Here is a 25,755-nt window from a genome sequence, read left to right as displayed (position 1 = left end):
CTAATTGCCTCCATTCAAACCAGACTTCCCACTCTGAAGAGAAGTAGTCACTGTACTTCAGATGGGTTGTGGCAGTCCATTGGATACAGCAGGGGTTCGCTGTGCTGCAAGGCACTAAAAGCTGGAGCAAAATTATGTGCACAGAAGACTCTGAAGACTAGCCATCTACAGACATGCCAGGAAAAAAGAAGTTATCATATGTAAATTTGGTTGTGGACTACTGCTGTTTCTGAGTGTGGCTTGTGACAAAAATCAAGTAGCTTCATCGCTGTAACATCATGACAGATGGGCTAAAGTAGCTAAAGGGTGCGCCTGTGATCAGTTGGCCTTTTTTTAAAAGCCCCTGAAAACTTTCTTTCTCTGAATTTTTTGTCGTTGAGAGTTAAACAGTCAGAAACTGTGGCTGAATGCACCTGACATCACATTTTATTGACTGAGCCAAACCACTTTGAACCGGCTAGAGGAGCACAGAGAAAAGAGGAAAAACAAAAGTCTTGCATGTGACAGAAGTGAGATTGTTCTGACTTTGGCAGGAAAAGTGTGGTCATTTCAAATTTTGAGGGTTTTCCTCAGAAACAGACTGAGAAAAAGAGGTTTTCAAGACCTTTCAGCAAAACAAAGCCCTTTCGGGAGCTACCACCTGGGAGCAAAAGGCAATTTCCCATCTATATATATATGTGTGTGTGTGTGTGTGTGTGTGTGTGTGTGTGTGTGTGTGTGTGTGTGTGTGTGTGTGTGTGTGTGTGTGTGTGTTTCATTTGTCATCAAATTTTTATTTCAAATATTTATTTTTCTATAAATATATGATACAACCTCATCCTGTTAGCAAATTTGTTAAGCTTATGTTGGAGCACCCTCATGTATGCTTGATTGTTTATCCGTTTCTTATTTACGTAGCATTAATAATAATAATAATAATAATAATAATAATAATAATAATAATAATAATAATAATGAATCGTCGTGAAGTTTAAGGTCGCTGAACGTGTGGTTTGTATCCCTCCTCTCATAACTGATATTCCCCGATGCCGCGGCACTTCCCATTTGGGAGAAGTCTCCCTCCGCCGCATGTAGAGCCGACTGAAGGGAAGCAGAGTCTCAGTCAGTCTGCTGGCGTACAGGGAGGCTGCAGCGACTTCTTCGTTTCTTTATTTCTCACAGGTATCTCACTCGCCTCCTCGCCAGAACAAGTCAAAAAAGAACCGAAAAAAAGAAAAAAGAAAGAAAGAAAAGAAAAAGAAGGAAAAAGAAAGCTTTTCCGGCGTGCACTCCGCCCGATGTGAAAAAGACAGAGAGGGGAAGGACAGCAGATAAAACAGAAGAGAGATGGGAGCGTTCAGGGTGCTGCTGGGGAGTTTACATTACATGGGACTCTACATGCAACTTAGTGTCTCCGCAAGACAAGCTGGACACGGCGAGATAGAGAACCGCATCTCTGGGAACGGTAGGTGTGAGATCCGCTTCAGATTCCTCTCATTCATTTTCTTTTCTTCTCTTTTTCATGAGAGGACAGCAGAGGGGCTGTGGAGAGGAGAGGACGGCATAGGTGATACCATCTGCTCACATGCAGAGGATTCAACAAAGAGCCGCGCGCGCGCAGGCTGAGCGGCTGCTGCCGACGACATGCCAACTATTGCAAATGTGCGTTTTCTTTGTGCGCGAGGAGCCAGAGAGCTTGTGGTTTCCTGCTGTCAGGCGTTAAATGAAAAAGAGTTTCGCTCTGTGCAGTGAATAAATCAACCTGTCATTCAGCCACTGTGTCTCTATCCATCTTATTAGACCAACAAGGTTTGTGGTCTTATTTAAATTTGGCCGTTGAGACCATTTGCAGCTGAGCCTCTGGAGGGCTGGGAGCTCATGTGGCAGCTCTTCCTAATGAGTGCACGGATTCTTTGGATAATGACGGTGTAACAGTCTGTGATGAATGGTGAGCCTGCACTCATGACTGACAGCATTTTGTTTTCTTTGAGAGCTGCCGCTCTTCATCGGTGCTTGTCCTCCTCCTCCTCTCCTCCTGATCAGTGGGTGATTCATCCAGAGTAGCAGAGGTGATGTCAGCTGACAGGTGGAAGTTGATAATCTCTTTTAATATCCCCGTGAAATAACCTGAACAATCCTCCCTCAGACCCGCCTCCTCCTCTCTCATCAGGAGCTTCCCTAAATGGCCTCCAGTGTTTACACTTTGTTACGTCATACAGGCTGACACACACTGTGTGTCACGGCTCTCTGGTCTGTTTCGGTGACTTTGGCTCGGCCTGCCAGTCTCCACAGGTGTCACGCTGTGCCATCGGCCCAGTGTTTGCGTGGGGTGAAAAATAAAGTAAGGAGGAGACGGAGAATGAGCAGAGGCGATAGCCAGCAAGTGTCCTTGATGCTCTGACTCTCAGAATCCATTATCAACTTTCCTTCTGCATAACATATTCTTATTTATATAGCTCAGCATCACAGTTCACAATTTGCCTCAAGGAGCTTTACATTATGTAAATGTGCACACTGAGCTTTATTTTCCTGAGTAACTTTGCACATTCAACTTTGATTTGCACTGTGAGAGCTCTGTATTATCTGAGCTCTAATCTATTTTTTCTTCTGTCCATCTATTACAGTGGTTTCTGTGCACATGTGTATATATTATTAAAGCAGTGTTTTTCTTACCTACCTCAGGTCAGATCAGTGGAAGTTATGTGTGTTTTGTGATATGTGAATTGCTGTTGCAGCTCTTATCAGATGGTTCCCAACAGCTTAACCTTGCTCGCTCAAACACCCACACCTCGGTTTGCATCCCACACACTGAGCTGCACTCTGCACAATTAGCATCCAGAATAACCTGAAAGCAGGCTTACAACATGGATGAGAGTTTTATTTCCTTTAACTGAGACAATGATTTGCACTTATGAAATTATGATGTCAGGTAGGTCATGTCTGCACCCACTGAAAACAATAAATTGAAACTTTAGAAGAGTGAGTTAAGTTGCACGTTCGTGTGTCATCCACAGAAAGCAGAACTCAGAAACCTTAGAGAAAACTTAAAGGAACTTTTTGGGAATACGCCTCCTTGCAGAGAGTTAGATACAGTAATAAGGTCGATACAACTCCCATATCTGTCTGTTAAATATGAAACTGGAGACTGTTAGCTTAGCTCAGCACAAAGGCTGGAGGCTGAGGGTAAAGTCCTGTCCAAATGTAAAGAAATAATCTGCCTACCAGCACCTCTGAAGCTCACTGATTAACACATTTTATCAGTTTTGTTCAATTTGAAAACAGAAGTTGTGGTTTTGAGAGGATGTTGTGGGATGTGGGATGTTCATGTTCTTTAAATACATGTATGATGCACTGAAATAACAGGTGGAGCCTGATTAATGTGGGACACCTTATTTTTCATGAGCTTTTTGCTGTGCTAAGCTAACCCCTGGTCCCATCTTTATTTTTATGGATAAGTATGAGTGATATTGACCTTCTCATCTAACTCTTGGCAAAAAAGCAAACAAGTAAGTTTCCCAAAATGTGGAATTTGTCAAGTTCCACTTCCTTGTTTTTTGAGCTTTCAGCCACATTTCACCATCTTCACTAGTAGATAGAGTTTGCTGTGTGGTCATGGAGTTAGCTCCGTTGTCATAAGGTGACCTTACAATGGAACTTTGCTCACAGCTGGTCATCTATTGGAGGGAGCGTAACCTCTGTCTCTGCTTAAAGAGAGTTTCTGGCATAAGACGAATGTCCTCCTTGGTCTTTCTGCAGCTGTTCACTGACTCCTGGTTGATGATCTTTGGCTTGTCCTCAGTCGACGACGCTGTGACCAGTTATAGTCTGGCGTTCACAGACAGCTGATGTCTGCTCCCAGTGTTCATTCAGTCTCTTGTCATCTTCGCCGTGTAGTGGTCCTCACAGCTGTCACATGTGCTGTCATATACGACTCCAGTCTCTCTCTCTGGGGCGGTCCTGTCTTCAGGCTTTGTTGAATGGTTTGTGGTAACTGACTTTACTCCTTGTGACTTAAAAACTCTGGTTAGAGTTGTTGTGACAGCCCGGGCCATGTAAGGGAGTCCCACTGGGATGCTTCCGGTTGTCACTGTTGATTTAGCAGTGTCCATCCTGGTCTTCAGATTCTTATCATCCATTCTATCATCATTCACACATTATTAAACCTCCATACTTTACATGCCATCCATGAAATCTCTCTATGATGGCATGTTAAAGACTTCTCTTTACTTAAGGTTCAAATATTTTTCATTTCTCCTTTTGTGGCCATTTGGATCAATATGAGTAATATATTGGTGCATCCATAACATAATGCATCAGAATCTGTTATTCCGACTGAATAATGTGCTTGTGTGAACAGCGGGTCTGTGGGACTTTTATGGAAATGAGTGTGTGCAGATACGGTACACTTGTTTTTGTTTTGTCCTGAGGGTAGAATGAAAGAAAAGGCAGCAAGAGATTTAAAACTCTTGCAGATGCAAGTGCATTAACAGTTTCATGTACTGTAATTCCTAATTGAAGTATTGAGTGGCTATGCAATGTAATAATTAGGAAAATATTCAGAACACAGTGAAAACTGAAGTATAGAGTTAAGTCTAATAGCACTGACAGATGGATTGTAGGCAGAATGATTGGCAGGATGGGAGTGATGAGAGTTCAAGGATGTGGAAGAGGATAAATCCACCTTTATATTTGCGGAATACATTTGACCACTTTTTTTAATCATCCATAGTGATAAGGTGAATCCCAGCGTAGGCCACACGGCAGTGACTGTTATCAAATGAATAGCAAGAGGACAGAGATGGAGAAGCCTTCATTTGCTTTTCTGCTTTAAGTTTGGCTTTTATTGGTGGTTTCTGAGCCCGATGGGGGGTCATAATCCTCCTTCTTCTTCTCTGGCACTCCACCAGCTGCAAAAGAGAACAGTGAGGGAAAATGAAAGAAAGTCAGAGACATGGAAGAAAAACGGTCTGGATTTGCTCAATTTTCCTAATGTTCCCGGTCTACATCTGCCCAGGCGCTGCTTTAGTCATTGATACTTTTCAATTAACTCCTAATTAGGGCATGGTTATCCAGCGATGCCATTATTCCAGCCAATCAATTGCCTTAATTAATCAGTGAAGGGTAAATGAGCCGCTGGGCCAATGAGATGCTAAAACTTTACAAAGGAAAACAGATTGAATGAGACAACAGAAGCAATGCTAACAGACGTTTGGAGACCAGGTTTCTCTCCCCATTCTCATCATTTATCAGCTTCCGTCACGCCCTGAACAACTGGCATTTCTGTCTGCTCAGCATGAATTTGAGTGAAAAGATATTTTCCACTTTAATGTAAGGGGACAAAAATGTATTCTCGGCTCTACTGACTATCAGAGATATCAGTGTGTGAGCCAGTCTTATATCTTCACCCTGTTTTGACCTCCATCACCAGAGGAGCCAGCCCCATTCTGACTCCCATTATCAGATTGGATTTGGACCATTTTTTGCCAATTCAACAGGTGAATCATTTGCCATTCAGTGGAGACAGAATCCTTTATGGCTGCTGCACCACCTTAAAAGGCTTCAGGCATGGCTGCTCCTCTACACTATGACAGTATTTGAGAGGAATATAGTGGATGGATGTATGAGTAAAAACCCAGGTCTGGCACAGATGCAATCACAGCCTGCTATGATTAAGCCTCCTTCAGAGCCCCTTCTTTACCACCGTGAATGCCCTTTTCTAATGATGGGTTTTGTTGTATGATAAATACAGTTGGGGAGGGAACAGGAGCAAGCAAACTGGAGCACTGTGGCAATGACATCACAGTACTGTTAGACTATTAAAGATTTAACAGTAGCCAATGCAGTATCACTGGCAAACATTCAGCAGCAGCTTGTGGGGTTTATTCGTGTCTTCTGCAGAATCAGACACCAAATGTCCCTGTCTGCTCCTCGCCGCCCACTCACTCACACTGACGGGGGGGTCGATATGACAGTGGGGCTCCATACGACATCACATGCAGCGAGTATAGACGAGCAATCATCATGAAAAACTGAAAGGTGCCGGAGTTTCATATCTGTTACAATAGTACACCATTATGTAAATCAGATCATGTGGGCACAGATCCAAGTAGCACTGGATAAACATTGCATAGTGTTGGGTTTCTCTAACATAATTACATGAACAGCTGCTTCATCTCATCAGAGAGATTGTGTGACAATATTCTGTTTAAATATATGCGTTTCAGCATATGTGTCGAGTCTTTGTAGCAGATATATATAAACTTGTCTTAACTAAGAGAATACAGTGGATACTGTCTATTGTATACATTATGACTTTACTTGTTCCTTCCTTCAGAAGGGACAACAGATTTCATTTTAAAGGTACAATGGTCCCACTCCAGGTATTATTCAGTTGCTGGTTGGTTGGTCAAGAAACAAAAAATTCATTTGTAAACAGAAATCTCCATTTTGTCATTGTTTTTGTTCATTTCAGGGAATGTGAAGATTGTTTCAGTACGATTTCTCAAATATTTCGTTTGCCTACATTGTGTTTTTTTCAAATCAAATAAATTTTTACTTCATTCATTTTAAGGATGGCTTTTATCTGCTTTTGCAAATGAACCCTACAAATCAGTAAAACTGCAATGTTTACACTTTGTACAGATTAAACTATGTAAATTAATGAGGTTTAGACATTTTTGCCTTTGGACAGAGCCAGGCTCAGCGTTCCCTTGTTTTCAGTCTTTGTGCTAAGGAAGTCTGGTTACTGACTGTAGTTTCTTATTTAGCTTTAGAAATGAATCTAAATCTAATCTAAAGAATTAATCTATTCAACCAAACAGTCCATTATATGTAAAGTTTGGAAATGTTTTGTTAACTGCTCCAAGCAGCAACTAGTACAGCTGATAGAAAATGATGCCAGAAGGACAGCAATGTCACTGATTGGTTAGCATGCAACTGGATGCGTTCACTTTTACAATATTTAACTAAAACCGTAATCTGATGTGTGTGTGTGTGTGTGTGTGTGTGTGTGTGTGTGTGCGTGTGTGTGTGTGTGTGTGTGTGTGTGTGTGTGTGTTAACAAAAACAACAACACAGGAAGCACAGCCTGGTATCAAATTCCTGCACATTGTACCACCATCATCCACCCCGATCTCCTTCCTTCATACAGCATTTGTGAACACAGTTGACCAGAAGAACTTTGCAAACTGTTGGCCTACACCGAAAATCAGGCCAAAAACAAACTGGATCGATAAATTATTAAATGATATTGGTACTAGCTACCAGCTGTCACCTCACCTACCATAGCCAAACACCACAGCTGCCATAAGTTTTCATAAAATCCATTCTGACATGCTGCCGTAAGAAAAGCATAGCAGCCTTTAGGATAATGAATAAAGTTAATGATGACATACTAGGACACTTATGGAGCCGTTGCTAATGTTCTCAGTAACACCTGTGACTTTCCTATTTCAACAAGTCAAAATGTCAGCTGTGAAAAAGGCCTATGTATGTTAACACCTTATAACAAAACATAATAACAGCAGTCTTTCTGGAAGTTTCTCACTGTATTTTATTTTTTTTTATGTACGTAAGGGTTAGGCAGTTATTGACAAGCAATTAAAATAACTGACAAATAATTAGTCATTAAAGTAATTTCTCAAGCAAAAGTGCAAGCTTTTCTATGTTTTCTACTGTTGTAAGTTGAACATCTTTGGGTTTTGAATAATTGGTCGCACAAATCAAACAACTCTGGGAAACTGTGATGAACACTGAACCTGTTTTCTTACAGACTTAACACCTATGTATACAACTACATTCTGTGCAAAGTCAATAAATACCCAATTTGCCTGGATATTCATTCCAAGAAGTGATGTAGCTTAAATTTGTTTCTGACTTAAGATACTTTGGGCTCTTCTACTCCCTCCCTCCCTCCCTCCCTCCCTCCCTCCCTCTCTGTCTGTCTGTCAGTAAACACAAAGAGACATAAAGTAGAAGAAGAAGGAAAGTGTCAGAGCAAACAGGAAGGATGGGTGAGGGAGCAGAGGAGAGAGGGACAGGCTGACAGTTTTTTATAGCTTGTCGGCACTCAGTGGTAGGTAGAGCCGATGTATTTAGGTCCTGACCTCCGTCTATACTCCTCACTGTGCAGACAAGTGCTGGAGGGCAGCCTGGGATAAACTACGGAGAGGAGAGGAATTATTACTGTAGCTGCACTTTCCTTCCACAAAGTGTACAGCTCGGTTGTCTCAGGAGTTAAAAATCAATCTTGTGCGTCTCCTGGCTTTGTCTGCATATCCTGTCATGAGCAAAGTGGACTCGAAGTAATAATTTGTGCCATTTTCATATTAATAGGTGTTGATTTTGCTGCTGTCCAACAGGGATTCAGGTTCCATCCACTTCATGGTGATTGTTAGATTTTGAGTCATGACAGTGGGAAATCAAGTAGAATTTTTGGTATTTTTGGAAGGATTCACCTGGATTCAAATAATATTTCAAAACAGTATTTTACAGAAAGAAAATGCCTTCTTAATACAGTATTTTGTCAGGCCTTTAATATATTCCCCTTCTGAAACTCACAGCTCGATTGAGTCAAAAGAAGGAAATATGGCGTAAACAAAAACATACATACATACAAACATAGTATAATTTGCGCCACAATTTTCATGTTGAATCAACTTCTGCCACTACCCTCCCTTCCAGCAGACAGCATCTCAAAAAGCCTTGCCTGGAGACTTCCTTGCTGGTGCCAACGACTTGACAAAACAGCTCACTCAAAACCTCATTAAATAAGCTTCATAGTACAGAAAACAGGCAGAAAATATACCAGTCTGTTGACCAAAAAGTCCAAAAAGATGTTTAAAAAGAGAGAAAAAAGACAAAGTTTTGCAAAAAAAAAAAAGAAGCATAAGATTGTGGAGAACAAGAGGCTGCAATCCTGGCTGAAACACACAAGCTGAAACAGGCACACACACGGAGGTGGCTCATGACACCAAAACCTTGTTGGGCTGACTGGAAGCTAATATAGAGGACTTTATGGAGAGGACAGTTTTGCTGGAGCAAGGGACAACATGCTAGGAGACGTGGAGGACAGAACAACCATGTTGGAGAGATCATTCACCTCTCTGCGACACCCAGATGCTGAACTACTACGCTGACTCAGAGTCGCAGTCAATACACAACAACATACAGATAGTCCCGGCAGGCTCATAATAAAAAAACAACAGTACCATTTGTGACTGACTTTATCTGCTCATCACTTCCACTCAGAGAGGACTTTAACATCCACAGCGAGGGATCGCATTGCTCATTGAATGCTAAACTGAAAGATAACACATCACCCCCGAGATTGTCCGCTTCTTTGACTGTCAAGAAGAAAAACAAGCACTGCAACAAGCGTGGAAGCGAGGCAGGACTGAGTACCAAGGACTGAAAATTTACTTCAACCAAGACCACACAAGTGAGCTACAGAGGAAATGGAGATTGGTGTGGGATGTGTGAAGGCACAGTGTCCATATTCTGCCCAGCTGAAACTATTTTTGGAGTAACAGACTCATGGATGTGCGCAAGGACTTGAGAAAGCCCTGTGATGGGCAGGACTGAGACGAGAGGCCGCCGAGAAAGACAGACACAGACATACAGACTCTCATCTGAGTGAGTTCATCCAAATGAACTGCATGGGGAGCATCTTAACAAGGACACCGCAATAAGGAAGATGTCTGGTGACTGACTGAATGAATGAATGCTTAACAGCATATGAATAATCTAATTATAGTCACTTCTTGACAGCTAGTTCACACTTCATTCCTTTGCCTTTTTTTAATGATGGAGGATTTACATGAGTAAGTAAACAGAGGCTTAGGCCACTCAAAGCCTGTTGATTTGAACAAGAGGCAACTTAGTTTAACATCGGGTTAGCTGCAGGTGCTCTTAGTGCTGCTCACGGAGAACATCTCTCTGTTCTTGTGCAGGGAGGATCTTTATATACATTATTCTATTTTAATTCTGTTTATTCCATTAGGAGAAGATACACTTCACGAATACATGAGTAATGAATACTTGTTGATATTTCCAAGAGCAGGAAAGGATGAGTACGTTTACTTTGGTAGAATCAGCCAGAGAACCTCTAACTCTTTATACAGGAAAATTATCTAATTGAAGAAGAATCTAAAAAGCTGAAAATAGATTAAGCCAATTAGGTGATTCATGCCTCCTATGGGAATAAAAGAGGAGCAGCCATATCAGTCAATAAATCAGTACCATTTCTTTCCCAGAAGGTTGTTAAAGATAATAAGTGATATACTGTATGTTATGGTTCTATAGGAGAAATGTTTATTTCTGTTTTGAATGTCTATGTCCCAAAGATGATGATTTGCTCTTTAAATAGTTTGCAACTGCATTTCCTAGCAACAGAAAAGGTATGGCTACCACCACATTGAGGCCCAGGCTCCAAAAAATCTACAGGCAGACAGAGAAGACTACTTTCTATCAATACTACTTTCCATTTTCTTGGCAGGTACTCCACGATAGATTTCTGTTGTGTGCCACAGCTACATTTACATTTGTTAACCATAAGAAATCATGCTGCTCATATTACAGTCAATATTAATGTGGGGAAGGGATCTTTAAAAAAAAAGGGGTATTTAATGTTTGGATCCAGTCTGTGAAGGTAAATCAATTAAAACAGCAATTGAAAGAATACTGAATACTGAAATATTGAAATAACAACCAGATTGAAAAATTAACGTATATCAAAGCAAAAAAGAGTTTAGAAAGCAATGTTAGGAAATAAGAGCTGGAACATTAAAAAAAGGAAAAAAAAAGCCTCCTCGCTGAGCTGAAAGAGACTTTCCAGAAGCTGGATAAACTCTAAACCCATAAAGCAGAGGGATGCCCTACGGTCTACAATGCGATGAAATGTCCCTCACTGGCATTTCAGCCAAACAGGCCTGAAACAAGCAGGCTCATTTCCAGGATAATAGACCCAGTCTGAGGAAATGAAGGTCCACCCAAAAGATACAGAAATGGCATATGCAATGATGATTCGGACTCAGCTCCAACAGATGGTAATAGATTGAAATGAATTTAAAACATAACCCTGCCATCAGTAACTGAAGAAGAGCCGCCTGAAATTATAAAATCCATAATACAACAGGAAATAAGACCTGAGGAATAATAAACAGCCGGGTTGATGGGAGGGTTTCTAAGTGTCCTGCAGAGGAGATTCTCCAGCTCTGTCTATAGGTTAGGCTATAGGCTATAGGCTCTGTCAGCAGGGGACCCACCAAATCCATGCTTCAGAGGCTCATCTCTGTTCTGTGTAATGGGTGTAGATCAATAATAATCAGAAACATGACACAAAGAACGCAGAAGAAGATAGTTGATGAAACCAGACCAAACTGGTTTTATACCATTAAAGGCATTGAGCTAACAACATTAGGAGCATGTTGTGTAAGTTAAAAAAAAAAACAACCCTTCAACCAACCACAGTGCTTATCTTTGACTGGATGAAAATTATATACAATGAGCCAAAGTCACATATCAGGGTTAATGCGTGTTAAGAATTAGGCAGGAGGATTAATGGAACCTCATTTTTGAGCTGAGCGTCCTTGTCCATCCCAGCATTGTTTGCCAGTCTGCATGAGCATGGAGACATATCAGGCTGTTTCACAATGAAACTAAATCTATGGCCATCATTTCTGGTGAATGTCTGTCACGTCTAGAAGGAAAGGTTGGATTCAAGTGTGGCGTTTAAACAACTTTAAACAAGAATTTAGTTTATCATTTTTTTTGCAATTCCGACATTAACTTCAGACGCACAAACAGGAGAACATATAGTATCTCAGTTTTTCTTATTGATGTTTTCCTTTTAAAATCTAGGTTTGTGAGTTGTTCTGCCATATGCTACCAATTGAAAGAAAGTTAAACAACAAAACAAAGCATGCCAGATAAAGCCTTGGCCACACCTTCGCTAATCTGCTTTTACTATAAACATATTGTGTTTTTTTTTTTTCCTCAAATGACAAAACTTTGTACAACTGCAAAGCTGAAAATGAATCCCTTCTGATCATTTCAATTACTGGATGATGCAAATTAAAATAAATAAGCCTATTCAGGTGAAAACTGTAGAATAAAATCTATATTAAGTAACAAACAGGATAGTATAGTAACAGCTTTGCAGTTTGTCAGGTGTGTAGATGTCTGTTGAACTTCACTCCAGCTGACAGCTGTACTGTAGCTGCAGTCAGTGAGGAAGTCACTGACTGCCCGTGTCTGATACAAACAGCCCATTTATCAGTCCAACCCTTAAAAAACAAAGCATGGCACAAGTTCAGGTGTTGAAGTCATTGCTTGACAATGTGGACTCAGACCTTCGGTGTCCTCCATCATTTCTCTCCTCGCCTGTCACCGCTCGCTGTGTTGTGTGTAATAAACTCTGAATCCTCTCCTCTCCCTTCCCCCTCGATCAGAACGCTCTCTACAATATCGGCACAAACAAGCTGCGGGGTCAGCCGGCAGTCAAGGACTCTCCCTCTTTCTTTCTCTTTAAGTGCCTGCTGCTGCGCTCGTCCTCCCTCGCAAAGCACTTCACTGGTGTGTGTGTGTGTGTGTGTGTGTGTGTGTGTGTGTGTGTGTGTGTGTGTGTGTGTGTGTGTGTGTGTGTGTGGGGGGACGTACTTTGGAGGAGAAATGATTGCAGGCAGCTTTGAGCATGGCGATCCAAAGCTATACTTTCTCTGAGGTGTCCGTCTATGACTGAAACTCATCTCCAGGACTCATCATCCAGCTCGCAGGTGTGTGTGTGTGTGTGTGTGTGTGTGTGTGTGTGTGTGTGTGTGTGTGTGTGTGTGTGTGTGTGCGTGCGTGCATTTGCATTCATGTGTGTTTGAGGCTCTGTGGACTTTGTGTGAGATGATAAAGGCAACTTTGAGACAGATGATCCAAACCGTCACTCTCTGTATGTGTGTGTGTGTGTGTGTGTGTGTGTGTGTGTCTGCATGGATATACACTGAGCTGTGTGTGTATGTGTTCAAAGAGATGGAGGGGGGATAGAGTACTCCCTCTATTGCACTCAGCATGATGATGTTGGGGGAAGTGCTTGGCTGTGAAGGCTTGTCTGAGAGAGTGTTGCTTATCTTCCATTAGACACATTACTGCCAACGTTGCCATCAAAGTGGAAAGACACACACACGCACACACACACACACATGCATGCGCACACACACTTCTCCTGGGGAGGCACTTGGCAGGATTCATCTGTTGGCAGTCTCGCTGAGGGAGGAAAGAGGAGGAGGAGGAGGAGGAGGAGGAGGAGGAAGACAGGCGAATAGGGGAACGTGATGTGTCCGTGGTCCAGGATCAGTCATTTGCAGCCTGAACAAGCTCCTCAGCCTCCCGCAGGCCACCATGCAATTTAGCAAAGTAGCAAAGTTCCCTGGAGAGTCTCTCTGATTTGTCTTTTTTTATATACTATTCAAGATAAAATAAGATCAAACTTTATTTATTGTGATGAAAATTGTTGTGCGGAAGGAAAGAGTGTAAATTTAAACAACATATATAAAAATCAGTGTACACAATGGCAGTAATGTACACATGTTTATGGTGATGATGATAAAAATAAGTTAGCAGTGAGTATCTCAAAGTCACATGCCGGTTTGATAGTGATTGTTCTATTTTTTCTGCTCACCATGTCATGACAGTTCTGAAATTATCTGCATTTATTTGACTCACATTCAGAAAATAGAACAGTTTTCAGACTGTAGGATGCTGCTATATATAGTGAATATCAAAAACAAGAGCGATGTTGCACAAGTGCTGGCGTTGTATTTCAGTCTGACATCACATGATTCCTCAGCTCCCCAGAGGGGATCTGAGAAATGTAAATTAATCATGAAACATGAAAAAGACAGTATTGCATATTTGTTGCATTTTAAAAGAATGAAGCACATAGTGAAAATGCTGCCTTCGTGCTTTTTAATCACATTTAATGTTGCAATGCAATTACAGCGCTGCCTTGTCAGTCCATTGCAGTTAATTTATAACTGCTGACTTTAATGATGAAATGAAAATGACCATCTAAATCTATTATGCACTGAGTAACAAACACATTACACATATCATAGGCTACCATGTAACATCCATCCTACGAGCTACAGTGAAGACTAGAAAACGCTTCATATAACAATCTCTATGTTACTGCAATGCACATCTTCACACATACACACACATCCTGGCAGAGATGCCATATGAAGGGTTTCAGTTTGCCACAACAAGCACCATTTATTTAAACATTCATTAAAAAAAAAAAAAATAGGTTGTCTCCAAACTTACTTGTCCAGTAGCAGACAGACTCTTATGTTTGGTGAGAAAAAAACAAAACAGATATATTACTCACACTCAGTTAATATGACAGAAGATTTCAAAGTACAGAAACTCACCTTAAGATGCTGCATCATGTGTTTTGCAACCGTGCAGGAGATATTCAGTATAAACAGTGTTTGGATGCATAGATGGATGGAATTCTCTCCTGCTCTCTAACATGTCTAAATAATCTGAACTCAAAGGTCCGCTCAGCAGCTTTTCCTCCCCCTGAGCATGATATCATGTAAACATCATATTTAAGTCCCCTGTTAAAAGCTGGAAGCATTAAAAAGTCATCCAGAGCCAACCAACTAAACGCCTAACATTAGCTTAATTAGGCACCTAACTACAACTGATGAAATCTGCTGTGGACAGATTCATCATTTCCTCCAGCAAAATCAGCCGTTACCGGGTAGAAATGTGAAACCTGCTTTTATGTACCGTTATCTGAAAACAGGGTCTCATTGTTCTAAAAATGGCTGAGAATTTAGAGAAGTAAATCAGCCACCATTGTCACTGTAAAACCCATGATGTGCCATGCCAGAGTGAAAAGCTTAACAGGCTGAAAGTGACAGTAATAGACTAGTCCAGTTAATAATTTCACTGACAAATCACATTGATGCAGTCCACCATTCCCATAAAGTAACACGGTCCTAATTCTAGCAGAGAATATTAAAAGGAAAGCTATCATGGTATCACTGAGGAGGGAGAATTGCCTGATGTTAAAACCTAGAATCAAAGTTTTTGCTCCCCGCACATCATGGTTTTCCCATGACATTTTAAAGTTAATTATTCTGGCATTAGCTTCCTTTCTATGTGCGATTCTCTAACTTCTATTTTCAGGTTACAGGTAGTACTGTCATTGTTTTGTACACCCACCCAATCTGTCCTCACCCACCAGTTCCTCACCATAGAAACTGTATGGAAAGTATATCCTGCTATGTGCAGTGATGTTATGGCCCAGTGTCAGTCCTTTGAAATCAATCCATCACATAATCAGCAGGCAGCATCCCATGACTTGAAGCATGTTGGGGAAATTGACTTTGAAGATTACTTTAATGTGCTTGCTTCTTGTACTGCCTTTCATGTGGCTGATACTGAAGCAAACATTTCCATTTTGATGATTTTCTGAAGCACTGTTTCAGAGCTAGCATGGAAATGTTGCATTACTGTATATCTAATGCACATTGTTATGTAAATGCTTTGTCAATTTTACATGTTGGTTTCATGTCTGAATAAGCATTGAAGGCAATCTTACTGAGACTTGGGAACATTTCCGTAACACTTCCAACATGGCACATTATCATAAAGGCCACAGCAGCACAAGGATAAATAAACACACACAGAGATAAATGCACGCCTTGTTCTGTGTTATTAACAGCACAGTCAGTCAGCTGTCATCTCTTACGCCCCCAAAAATAAAATCAGTTTGCTAAACCTGGACACAACCTTGAAAGGATTCTCCTCATGGCTATATACATTTTTTTTCCCCCTCACGGTGCACTATAAATCCATAATGCATGTCAATGACACGGATGAAATAATGAATATCCATACTGGTTTCCATACTGTACCATATATGAGCAAGTGGAAATTAAGTGAGAGCGAACTTAATGTCTTGATATTGTATGTATGTGCGCAGTGGGACAACAGAATTCCGTCTAATAAATGATGGAAAATGTATAAAGGGATTTTTCTATTTATTTATATGTGAAACAGCTAGTTTTAAAATCCATCTTAGCCTGAGAGAGAACAGAAAACAATCCTCTCCCTTGATATTACTTTGGAACTCATGGCTGTTAACTCTAACGTCACTCTGCCTCTCATGCACCAGGTTCCAAATACCACACCTTTGCCACTTCCTCAAACATGGCTGAAAGGCTGCTGGATGTGCTTGTGCTATATAAGAAGAAAGCTTTTTTCAGTTCTGCGAATGTACACGAAGCCTACAGACCTGAAAGTTTACGCTTTTGATGATAAATGTCTGACACAGGCGCTTGTGGTCTCAAACCCCCGGACCACCAATTCCACTGTCATTGGTTCTGCTGCACACATAATCCAATGAGTAGAAACAAAACAAAGCAAGCAGCAAGAAATGGCATTTGTGTAGCCCTCCCTTGTGAAGCACGCTCACACACACACACACACACACACACACACACATGCATGCACATTGATGCAGGATGCTCAATTATGTGTGCTGCCCCTGGTCATTTCCAGACAGGGTTATCCATTACGACTCTGCAGTGACCAGGCCTAATTACACCGCTGTGGAGAGCCTCTTTCCTACACAGTGGGTGTGTGTGTATACGGACACAGACATGGTGTGTGTATTTGTGTTCGACTGTAGCCTGTGAGTGACTCTACAGCCACTGGTCGGTTTTGCAATTACCCAAACTCGAGCCAAATTAACTGGCACACACATGTGTAGTCGTTCAAAGTATTGTTCGGGGGTTCTCTCTCTCTCTCTCACACACACACACACACACACACACACACACACACACACACACACACACACACACACACACACGCACAAACACACACACACACACACACACACACATACACACACACACACACACACACACACACACACGCACACAATCCAATCATGCTCTTTCCCTCCTTTAGCCGGCTGCCAGTGATTCACATATTCTGTCTTTCATGTCCAACTAATAGGCCCTTGGCCATCTTTGAGGCCCTGCATGGTATTTACGAAGGTCTGCAGAGTTGGAAAGCTTGATACCTGTGGGCAGTGAATGAAACATGTAAACACTCACATATACAAACACATGCTAATGTGCAGCTTGGTATGGTAGCACAGCATTTTCTGTATTTGCTTTTGGGATCTAAGGTATCTGTTCTGTTTTTCTGTTTATTGTGGGGAAAAAATGAAAAATCAATCAATATATTCCACACAATAATTACTCATTATTATTTCTTCACTTAGTCTAATCTTTTTTTTTTTTCCAATTAATGAGTTAATTCAGTCGTAAAAAAGTGTGAAATGCTGATTGTAATTGCCTAGATTCTAAGGTAACAGTCATTTTGTCTTCAAAAACAAAGATGTTCAGTTTCCAATGATATAAAACAGAGAAAGGCAGTGAGTCTGGATGTTTGCCGTTTTTGCTTCATAAGCAACTTTCAGAATTGTAGATTAATGTACCGTCGCTCGACTAATCTTTTCAGCTCTAATCATTGTAATATAACAGAGCTTGATCACTGAAATGTGAAATGCAGTCTCCTCTGAAACAAATTCTTTAATATGCCAACATCTCAACTCCCAATAAAATCTGAAAATAAAACCTCTGGTGCAAATGTGCAAAAGTATCATAATCTGACATTTTGGGAATTACACTTATTTGCATTCTTGCAAAGAGTCAGATGAACAAATCCAGTAGTAGCAGATTGCTGCATTAATTGTGCAAGAAAGAACACTACCACAGGTCCCTCATCCCAACAGCTGTCAGACTGTTTAACGCCAGCACCTCATGATGTAGCACTGTGTTGATGTTGTCTTTCCCAATTCCACATCATAAACCCACTTTTGTTTTGCACTACTGTTATCAATGCTAATCTGCTCACCATCCATTTCATCTGATGCAATACCTTTATACCTTTATACATCTGGTGCAATTTTTCTAAGGTGTAGATTTTTTTTCCTCAACTGTGCAATAACACTATTTCTAATCCATACTGGCAACAGTAATTTTATAAACTGTACATATTGTGCATATGTATAGACTTTGTTTTTCTGAAGTGCAATTTGACAGTAGTGGTTTTTCTCATAAGAATTTTGGAAATAGTACTTTTTATGAACAGTAGGATTTTTATGACATTCAGTATTTATATTATCTGTGCATAATGTACATATACAGTGTTGTTTTTCTATTCTGTATCCTGTACACTTTTTTTATCTTGACTCTTTTGTGTCACTGTTTTTGTGTTTTATCTTTTATCTTATCTCTAACTGCCATTGTATCTGTGAGTTAATTATGCATGTTAAGTATGTTGTTAGCTGAGCTTAGTATACAGACAAGGAAGAAAGGGGAAACAGCTAGCCTGGCTCTCACCAGCCCATAAAAATCTTGATAGAACATTTTCTGTCTGATTTGTGGGCATTAGAGGTGGCAGTAGGCTCATTTGTGAACTTTGGAGAGAGGCAGGCTAGTTATTTGCCCTGCTTCCAGTCTTTGTGCTAAGCTAAGCTAATTACCTCCTTGTGAGAGTGAGTGGGATTGATGTTCTCTTCTAAAGCCCTGCAGCAAGAAAGCCAATATATGTCTTTTCCTATTGGTTCCCCCAAAAAATTCTAATTATTTTCTGTGTGTTAAAATTTAAATTGAAGCGGATATTTTCTGTACAAAGCTTCTGCAGGATACTGATAGTTCAGGGAGCAGCAAAGCACGTTAATGCTGAAGGGAGTCCCAGCCATTTCATAGCTGAGACATGCTGAGGACATTCAGCGGTGACAGAGAGGCCATGGATGAGGCCTGTGCTTAACTGTCCCCCGGGTGGATTTCTGTCTGCATCTGGCTGTGCTGCTCAGAGAGGAACAGTTTGGCCAGAAAGGATGCAGCTCAATATTGGAACTACATAGCCCTAAACATGACACGGTATCAGTGATGAGCGCATGCTGCATATCCAGCTGAATTGCTACTAGAGGGATGCTTTAACCATGAAACCGCTCCGTGCTGAAGCTGTAACTCCAGACAAGGGATTAGTGATGAGGTTATGATGCATATCAAATCACCTTTTGACTGGAGGGATGCTTTACCCAGCAGTACATGTAGACTCAGACATTTCCTCGTTTCTTCTCTTGGGATTCTTGGCTTTTCTGATTTTCACCGCAGCTCTGCTGCAGTGGCCATTTTGCCTTATTTCCAGTGCGTTTTCAGTTAAGTGTCTTCAGGAGCTCAAAATGGTGCAGGAGCAAACATGCATGAAAGAACTGGATTGAACAAAAATGGCATCATCATCATCATCATCATCATCATCATCATCATCATCATCATAGGCCAGAAAATCAAATTTGTCCTCCTGTTGCAGCATCCTCCAACATCCCCTGTAGCTTCTGTAGAGCCATTGCCCATGACTGTACACAGTGGTACTGTATGGATTGGTTACACTTATTTACTACTGCTGCCTCACCAGGAATATCACAGGTGTAAATAATAAAATGAATGATGATCGAATTCCATTTAGCTGCTTCAGTTTCAGGGTGCTGGCTCACTGTCATGGTTTCTGGGACACTGGAATACAATAGAGCAATCGTAACACGTGCTTTTCCTGCTATGACAAGTCACAATGTCTGTTAACTCTTTCATTGTCCCACCTGACAGCAGCAACCTGAGCATCCCTCCTCCTCCTTGTCATGGTTCCCTGACTCCGCTCTGGAGAGAGCACCTGATTGGTAAATGCTCGACTTTTCATCAGGGCGTCGTGGACCGTCGCAGATGCTGCACGACAGGTCATGCTCATATTTGACACTGGTAATTGGTCAGCCTCGACAAAATCGTCTCAAAATCAGGCTAAATCTGTAGTCTGATCCAGGCATAAGTGGACCTTGAGCTGTTTCCAAGGTCAAGAATGAGCTGCAAAGCTTAAATTAGATCCATTGCTGTGACAAAGTTTGAGTGAAATCATTTCCAAACATTTTTGCTGCAGCCCAATCAGAAAAGCCTTTGATTAAACACATTATTGCAGCTTTTTCTGACTAACTCCTGGCACACTTGATCATCATTCTACAGGTGTTAGTTTCCAGGAAAGTCCAAATGGACAAAAATAAAAAAAAGTATTTCACTGGAATTCACATGTAACCCACGCCATGACACTTTGATTAGATATGTAACACTGATGTAAACAGTCCATTTGAAAATGTCATACTCTCCAGACTGTTAATATTATTGTGCTCGTAACAGTGAGCCCTGATAAGCTCTGATGTCTCGCCTTTGTCCTGAGCTGTACAATATGTCAAGCTCATTAGTTCAACCAAATTGTAGTTGCAGGAAGACAAACAGAACTGCAAATGAAATCTACAAATCAGGCTTCACGAGGCTCCTGCAAATAGATTACAACCGTGGAGCTGTATTCCCAACGTCGGCTCTGATTAGCGCCACTAAGACGCAGCTCGTTCTGTTTTTGGAGAGAGTTGTTCCCGTGTGACAGCTCGGCGTCTCGGTGGAGGCTTGACGTGTCGTGTCCCTATTAGATGTGACACTTTTTCGCGCCTGTTATTCTTTTTTAATCTGCTTTGTCAAAGTCATGCTCTCGCTTTGTTTTTTTTTTTTGTCTTTTCCTCAATCTTTCCTGTCTGCCTCGCTCTTCTCACGCTCTCCTCTGTTCACCCTTCCCTTTCCCTTTCTTTCACTCATTCCACACGTGTTAATGTGGCAGAGGTGTCACAGAGAAGATGAAAAGATCCAGTGCTGATGCAGGCAGGGCAGACACTCCCCTATCACAGAGGGGTTTTTTTCACCTCTGATTAATCAAATGTGATTTACTTTAAAATTCTGGGTAAGTTTTGCAAAGTAGGCCAGGTGCCTCTTTTTCCCCGTCAGCTCCTCGTGCTGCTGTCTGGAGTCCTGAGGTGCTTTTTGGTGCAGTTTTTTTTTTTTTTCTTAATGTAATGAGCTGTACTGAACTGAGGCAGCACACTTATTTGAAAATGATGCTCCTCTCTTCCCAGTTCGTACAACTGGTTTATCACATATCTACTAAGCAAAATGCATTATTTGGTGTTTATACTGAATCAAGAGCAGTTCAGGCTGTGTTCAGCTTTGCTATAAGGATGTTGAAAAAATTCAGTTTTGCTTTGTGGCTTTTACTCAGTGAGCAGCGATAAATGGCTGCCATGCCAGACTAACAAGCTGCAGTGTGGTGTTCACAGCCATAGCACAAAGTCAGGGTTCTCTGTCCACCTATTCCTACACTAAGCCACATTCATTTTGTATAGTGCGATCAGACACTAACAATCCAGTCCCAAATGATGTGTAAGTGTGAATCTTATCACAATTGTTTCTTCAAGTGTAATAAGGCACTGGTTAAAAACATGCAGCTCCCTCATCCATTTGAATGGCGCCGCTTTGTTGACACAGTGAGTGTCCCCACACAGATGGCTCCACACATTGTCGGTCGTCCGGCAAAAACGTTGAGCGTCTTCCACAAAGCAATTTGACATCATCCAGCAAGCCTCTGCCAGATTGTTATATTTGGCCAGTCAATTTTGTGTAAGCACACATTTCTGGTAGATTACTTTGTGATGAGAGCAACATATTTCTGCTATTTACCTGGCGGTCTAAGTGAGCAAGAAAAAAATGATGAATCTTTCCAGAGCTGTAAAATCCTGTGCAGTGTTTCGGCTCTGATAAGCCTCGAAAGTCATGAATCTATGACTGTCAGCCTGTAGTGGCCTGGGAGAATGACCATAAGAGCCCTGCACTGAAAATCCTCAAATCTGCATTGGTAGGGAAGCAGTAATTGATTGTTACCTCTCCTGATCATCCACTTTCAGCTATTGAAAAGCTGAATGAAACACAGAGACTTCATCCTACCCAGAGCAGCACACTGGCCTTATAGTTGCCATTTGCTTGCATTGTATTGAGGCAAAAATTGAGCCTGACGCTTTGTTGCAGTGATGGAACAATTTTGGTGAATGATGGTGAATTCACAACAACCGTCTGAATTTGAATACCTTTTTGAAAAACCCTCATAAAACGTCTCACACTGAAGTCTTTTACAATGAATTCTGAACAACTGCTTCAGGTTTTTTTTATTTTTTATTTTTTCTGAAGCTCGGCTGCTTTGTGGCTGCCTGCTTGATAATTTGTTTTGGTTTTTCAAATGCCATTTCTTAAGAGTCACTGCCTTGCTCCAAAACATGGACGGCTTTTCATGTTTATTGGATGCTATAACTTGGAGAACAAGAGCAAACACAGCACAGAATGGGGGATGGCATTTAGCAAAGGGCTGATTTGAAGTCAGTGCATAATGAGCTCATGGTGCAGGACTGTATGTGTCTGTATGAGTCCAAATTAGTCTTAGCTTCTGTTTGGACAACTGTAATGAGCTTAAGTTAAAGATCCACTAACTTTTTCCAGACTGTTCACAGCACCAGCATCATTATGCTGAAACACTTTCTTCCACGGGATAAGAAGGCTCGATGTCATCGCATCACCCAAAACTAGATCTAAATACAGTCTAGTGGTTACGTCTATACTGACAAAAGAAGTCAGCCAACGGGATGAAACAAAACAGCTTTCTTCAAGGATTTCTTCTTTTTTTGTGAAATAACTTCAGATGACATGAAAATACAAGTAAAGTTAACAATTCAAGTAAATTCATCTCAGCATTATCAGAATTTGTTTTAGCAAAAGTAAGATAAGTGCGAACTGCATTATCTCCATCCTTTTATCTTGCAGTCGATAGCTTCAGACCGCAGCCCTGCTTTATGTTACTTCACCATATCAGAACAAGAAAGCCATATTTGCAGTTCATTTTCCTGATTTTACACTGGGAGGAATCCTTTCTATACTGCAGGTCAACGATCTCAGTGATCCGTCCAACACAGTCGTTTTTTCTGCTCCTGTGTCTGTGTTTAACATCCTAATTAAAAATGTTTGCTCAGTTATCCAAATCCTGGGCCATTTGTTGTCTGTCCTTGATGAAGATTAGACTCATTTGGAAATGAATCACTTTTCTAAATCACTGATTATTTGGATAACTGACATGCTAATTCACACTTGAAATGTTAATCGTCTCCTTTTTAGTTTACCTGAGGTGTTGTTTACAGATTTGCTGATGTGATAAACATAAATAAGACAACGGCAGGTTTCTTATCAGGCAATCTGAGCACAGCTCATCAGCCAGCATGTGTTCAACTTAAGAATCACACTGAATTGTGAAATGTACACTCCTATCATTATAGGCAATGATATAATACCTAAATCAATAAATAATATGACATTTACCAATGTAAAATACTGTAGAGTGTCATAATTGCCATTGTCTGATTCTTCCAGTGGGATAGCATCTTGCAATTGCGCTTTAATATTCCACACACAGCTAATAACGTCGACACATCTTCTCCTCCACTCTTCAGTTTTTCATTTAACTAGACCTGCTACCTACAGTGTGAGACTTCACAGGAGGGAAACATTAAGGTATTTCAATAAAGAACCAGTCTTAGGAAACACACCAAAGCCTCTAAGAATATGAACATATTATAAAATATTACAGCCCTGCCTTCAGTAATTGGAAGTAATAAAGAGTTTAGCTTGAAAGGAGCTTGGTTGTCCATGACTTTAAACTGAGAGGGGGAATAAAATAGTTTGCACATTACCCAAGGTGACGGAAGAGGAATCAAGTTTAAATAATTATTGACAAAATTGTCTGAATAATTATTATTGCAAAGCTGCATTTGCTGGCAAAAAGACCTTTCTGCATGGGCAGCGTGTGTTGTTGACAGAGGGAATGCATCGTGCACAGGCCACAGCAATGACGCCACAAAGTGGTATCTTCTAATAAGCTTATTGTCATCGTGTTCCAATACGTATCTCCCCGACTGCCATCCCCTGGCAGCTTCTAACAGGCTGGGACATCTCTAGAGTTCAGTGGAGACAGAAGTAAAGTCTGCTGAAAGTTGAGAAAACTTGTATTAATAAGCCTAAAAGTAAACCCTCCCTGTACACACACTCTCGGTTCCGGTACCTCTCCCTCCATCGTGTAGAGTGTGAAGTTCCCCTGATGCTCTCTGTGTGTCTGTGTTTGATTACATTCATTCTGTGATGAAGCTAAGCTGCAGTCTGTCCTGTAATCTCTGTCATTCATCAACGTCAGCCTTAATAGAGGCAGAAAAGGAAAACAATGTACAGGAGCCCTGTTGGTAAACCTCCTGTGACTGCATATACATCTGCCAGTGTGTGTGTGTGTGTGTGTGTGTGTGTGTGTGTGTGTGTGTGTGTGTGTGGGTGTGTGTGTGTGGGTGGGTGTGGGTGGGTGTGGGTATGGGTGTGTGTGTGTGTGTGTGTGCAGATCTAACCTCCCCTGACTATATGCGTCCTCTCATAAAGCCCATTTTGTGTTGCGTGTGTGCAGGAACATGTACTTGAATTTAGTCCGTGTTGGAAAGATAATGTAAGAGTGTGCTTTTCTGTGCTCAAAGGTGTGTGTGCATGCATCCAACAAGCAGGTTCACTTGTTTATCCGTGCTGTCAGCTCGCCCCATGAGAGCCTCGCACGCACAACAGTAACCTACAGGGAAGGAGGAGGAGGGAAGAGGAAGAGTGAGAGAAAAGCAGGAAAGGAGGAGAAGGAGGAGGGGAAGAAAGAGGTGTGATTTGTGTGGAGGGGAATTTCACCACTCCCTGCCAGACAGGGAGGCTCTGTTCCAGCTGTCCTGTCTACCAACAAGGCCCACCGCCCTCTCCTCCTCCACCTCCTCCTCTTCTCCCCGTCGCTGCCTGTAAGCCTCCAGCATTGGACACAAAGGCTTTCTCAGCTCTGGCTTTTAACAGTGTGGAGATAATGGGAAGCTCTCCTGGCTCTCTACGAGCAGCTCCATAACTACCAGTACTGTGTTTTCAGTCGAGCCAAACAGAGCACCCATCATTCTCCCTATCAAAGGAAGATATAAAGTCCATCTGTGACGTGGTGCGCAATTCATCACATTTCAGAATCCATGAGTGTCCCCTTTGCAACCACTGCTGAATATGGTGATTGAAGGTGTAACTTCTAAAAAGCTTTTTTAATTTGCAGTTTGAAGCATTCACTGTCCTGTAGCTCTTTCTTGGGATGAAAATAAACAGTGCACTCCATGAAACAGGGTTGCCTCAAAACTCAGCCTTTATTATCAGAGTCAGAATCAACTTTGTGAGCCAAGCATGCAAGGATTTTGACTGCACTATCTCGTCAATGGGCCTCATGCAAGAACATTCTCCTAATCTTCTCTCTTTCTGCCTGAGGTTTGCTTGTACAAGTGTTCCAAACCAGATAATTAGCATTGGTGCCTCTGCTATACGAGCCCACGGGTTCCACTTTGTTTATTCACAAGTTTCACTCACAAAAACCCAAGAGTGAAAAGAAGAACTTCACTCCGCAGATCTTCCTGTCTTGCTGTTTGAAATCAGCAAACAAAACCATAATAAATTTAGCAGTGCCAGTAAAAGCAATAAGAAATTACTAATGAAACTGGTGATGTGGGCAATGATATGCTGTTTCAGTGGGTGACTACAGCCAAATCAAGGAATTCAGTGCAAATAAGGATCTTACATAGGGTTTGAAATGATAGACATAATAAATGGCCTCAATATAAATATGTATCGCCCAACTATGAGTATAGATACCCAAAATATGAATATAGATGGCTTAAATATAGATTGCATGAATATGAATAGAGATATTTAGAAAGATAGATATAGTAAATGGCCTTTTTTG

At 41.3% G+C, this 25,755-nt stretch overlaps 1 protein-coding gene across 1 annotated transcript in view; it reads left to right on the top strand.

The window, feature by feature from the left end:
- The first annotated feature begins 1,046 nt into the window (after positions 1-1,046).
- vstm2l (V-set and transmembrane domain containing 2 like) overlaps positions 1,047-25,755 on the top strand; it is a 49,962-nt gene continuing 25,253 nt past the window's right edge. The window contains exon 1 of the mRNA XM_070968730.1: positions 1,047-1,444. Within this exon, the coding sequence (XP_070824831.1) occupies positions 1,327-1,444 (118 nt within the window). The 5' untranslated portion in view covers positions 1,047-1,326. The remainder of the gene's footprint in view (positions 1,445-25,755) is intronic.

The sequence above is a fragment of the Chaetodon trifascialis genome, chromosome 8, assembly GCF_039877785.1.
Source record: "Chaetodon trifascialis isolate fChaTrf1 chromosome 8, fChaTrf1.hap1, whole genome shotgun sequence".
In the NCBI taxonomy this organism is placed as follows: domain Eukaryota; kingdom Metazoa; phylum Chordata; class Actinopteri; order Chaetodontiformes; family Chaetodontidae; genus Chaetodon; species Chaetodon trifascialis.
The sequence above is the reverse complement of the archived record's forward strand: the minus strand, read 5'-3'. Positions and strand labels throughout refer to the sequence as shown.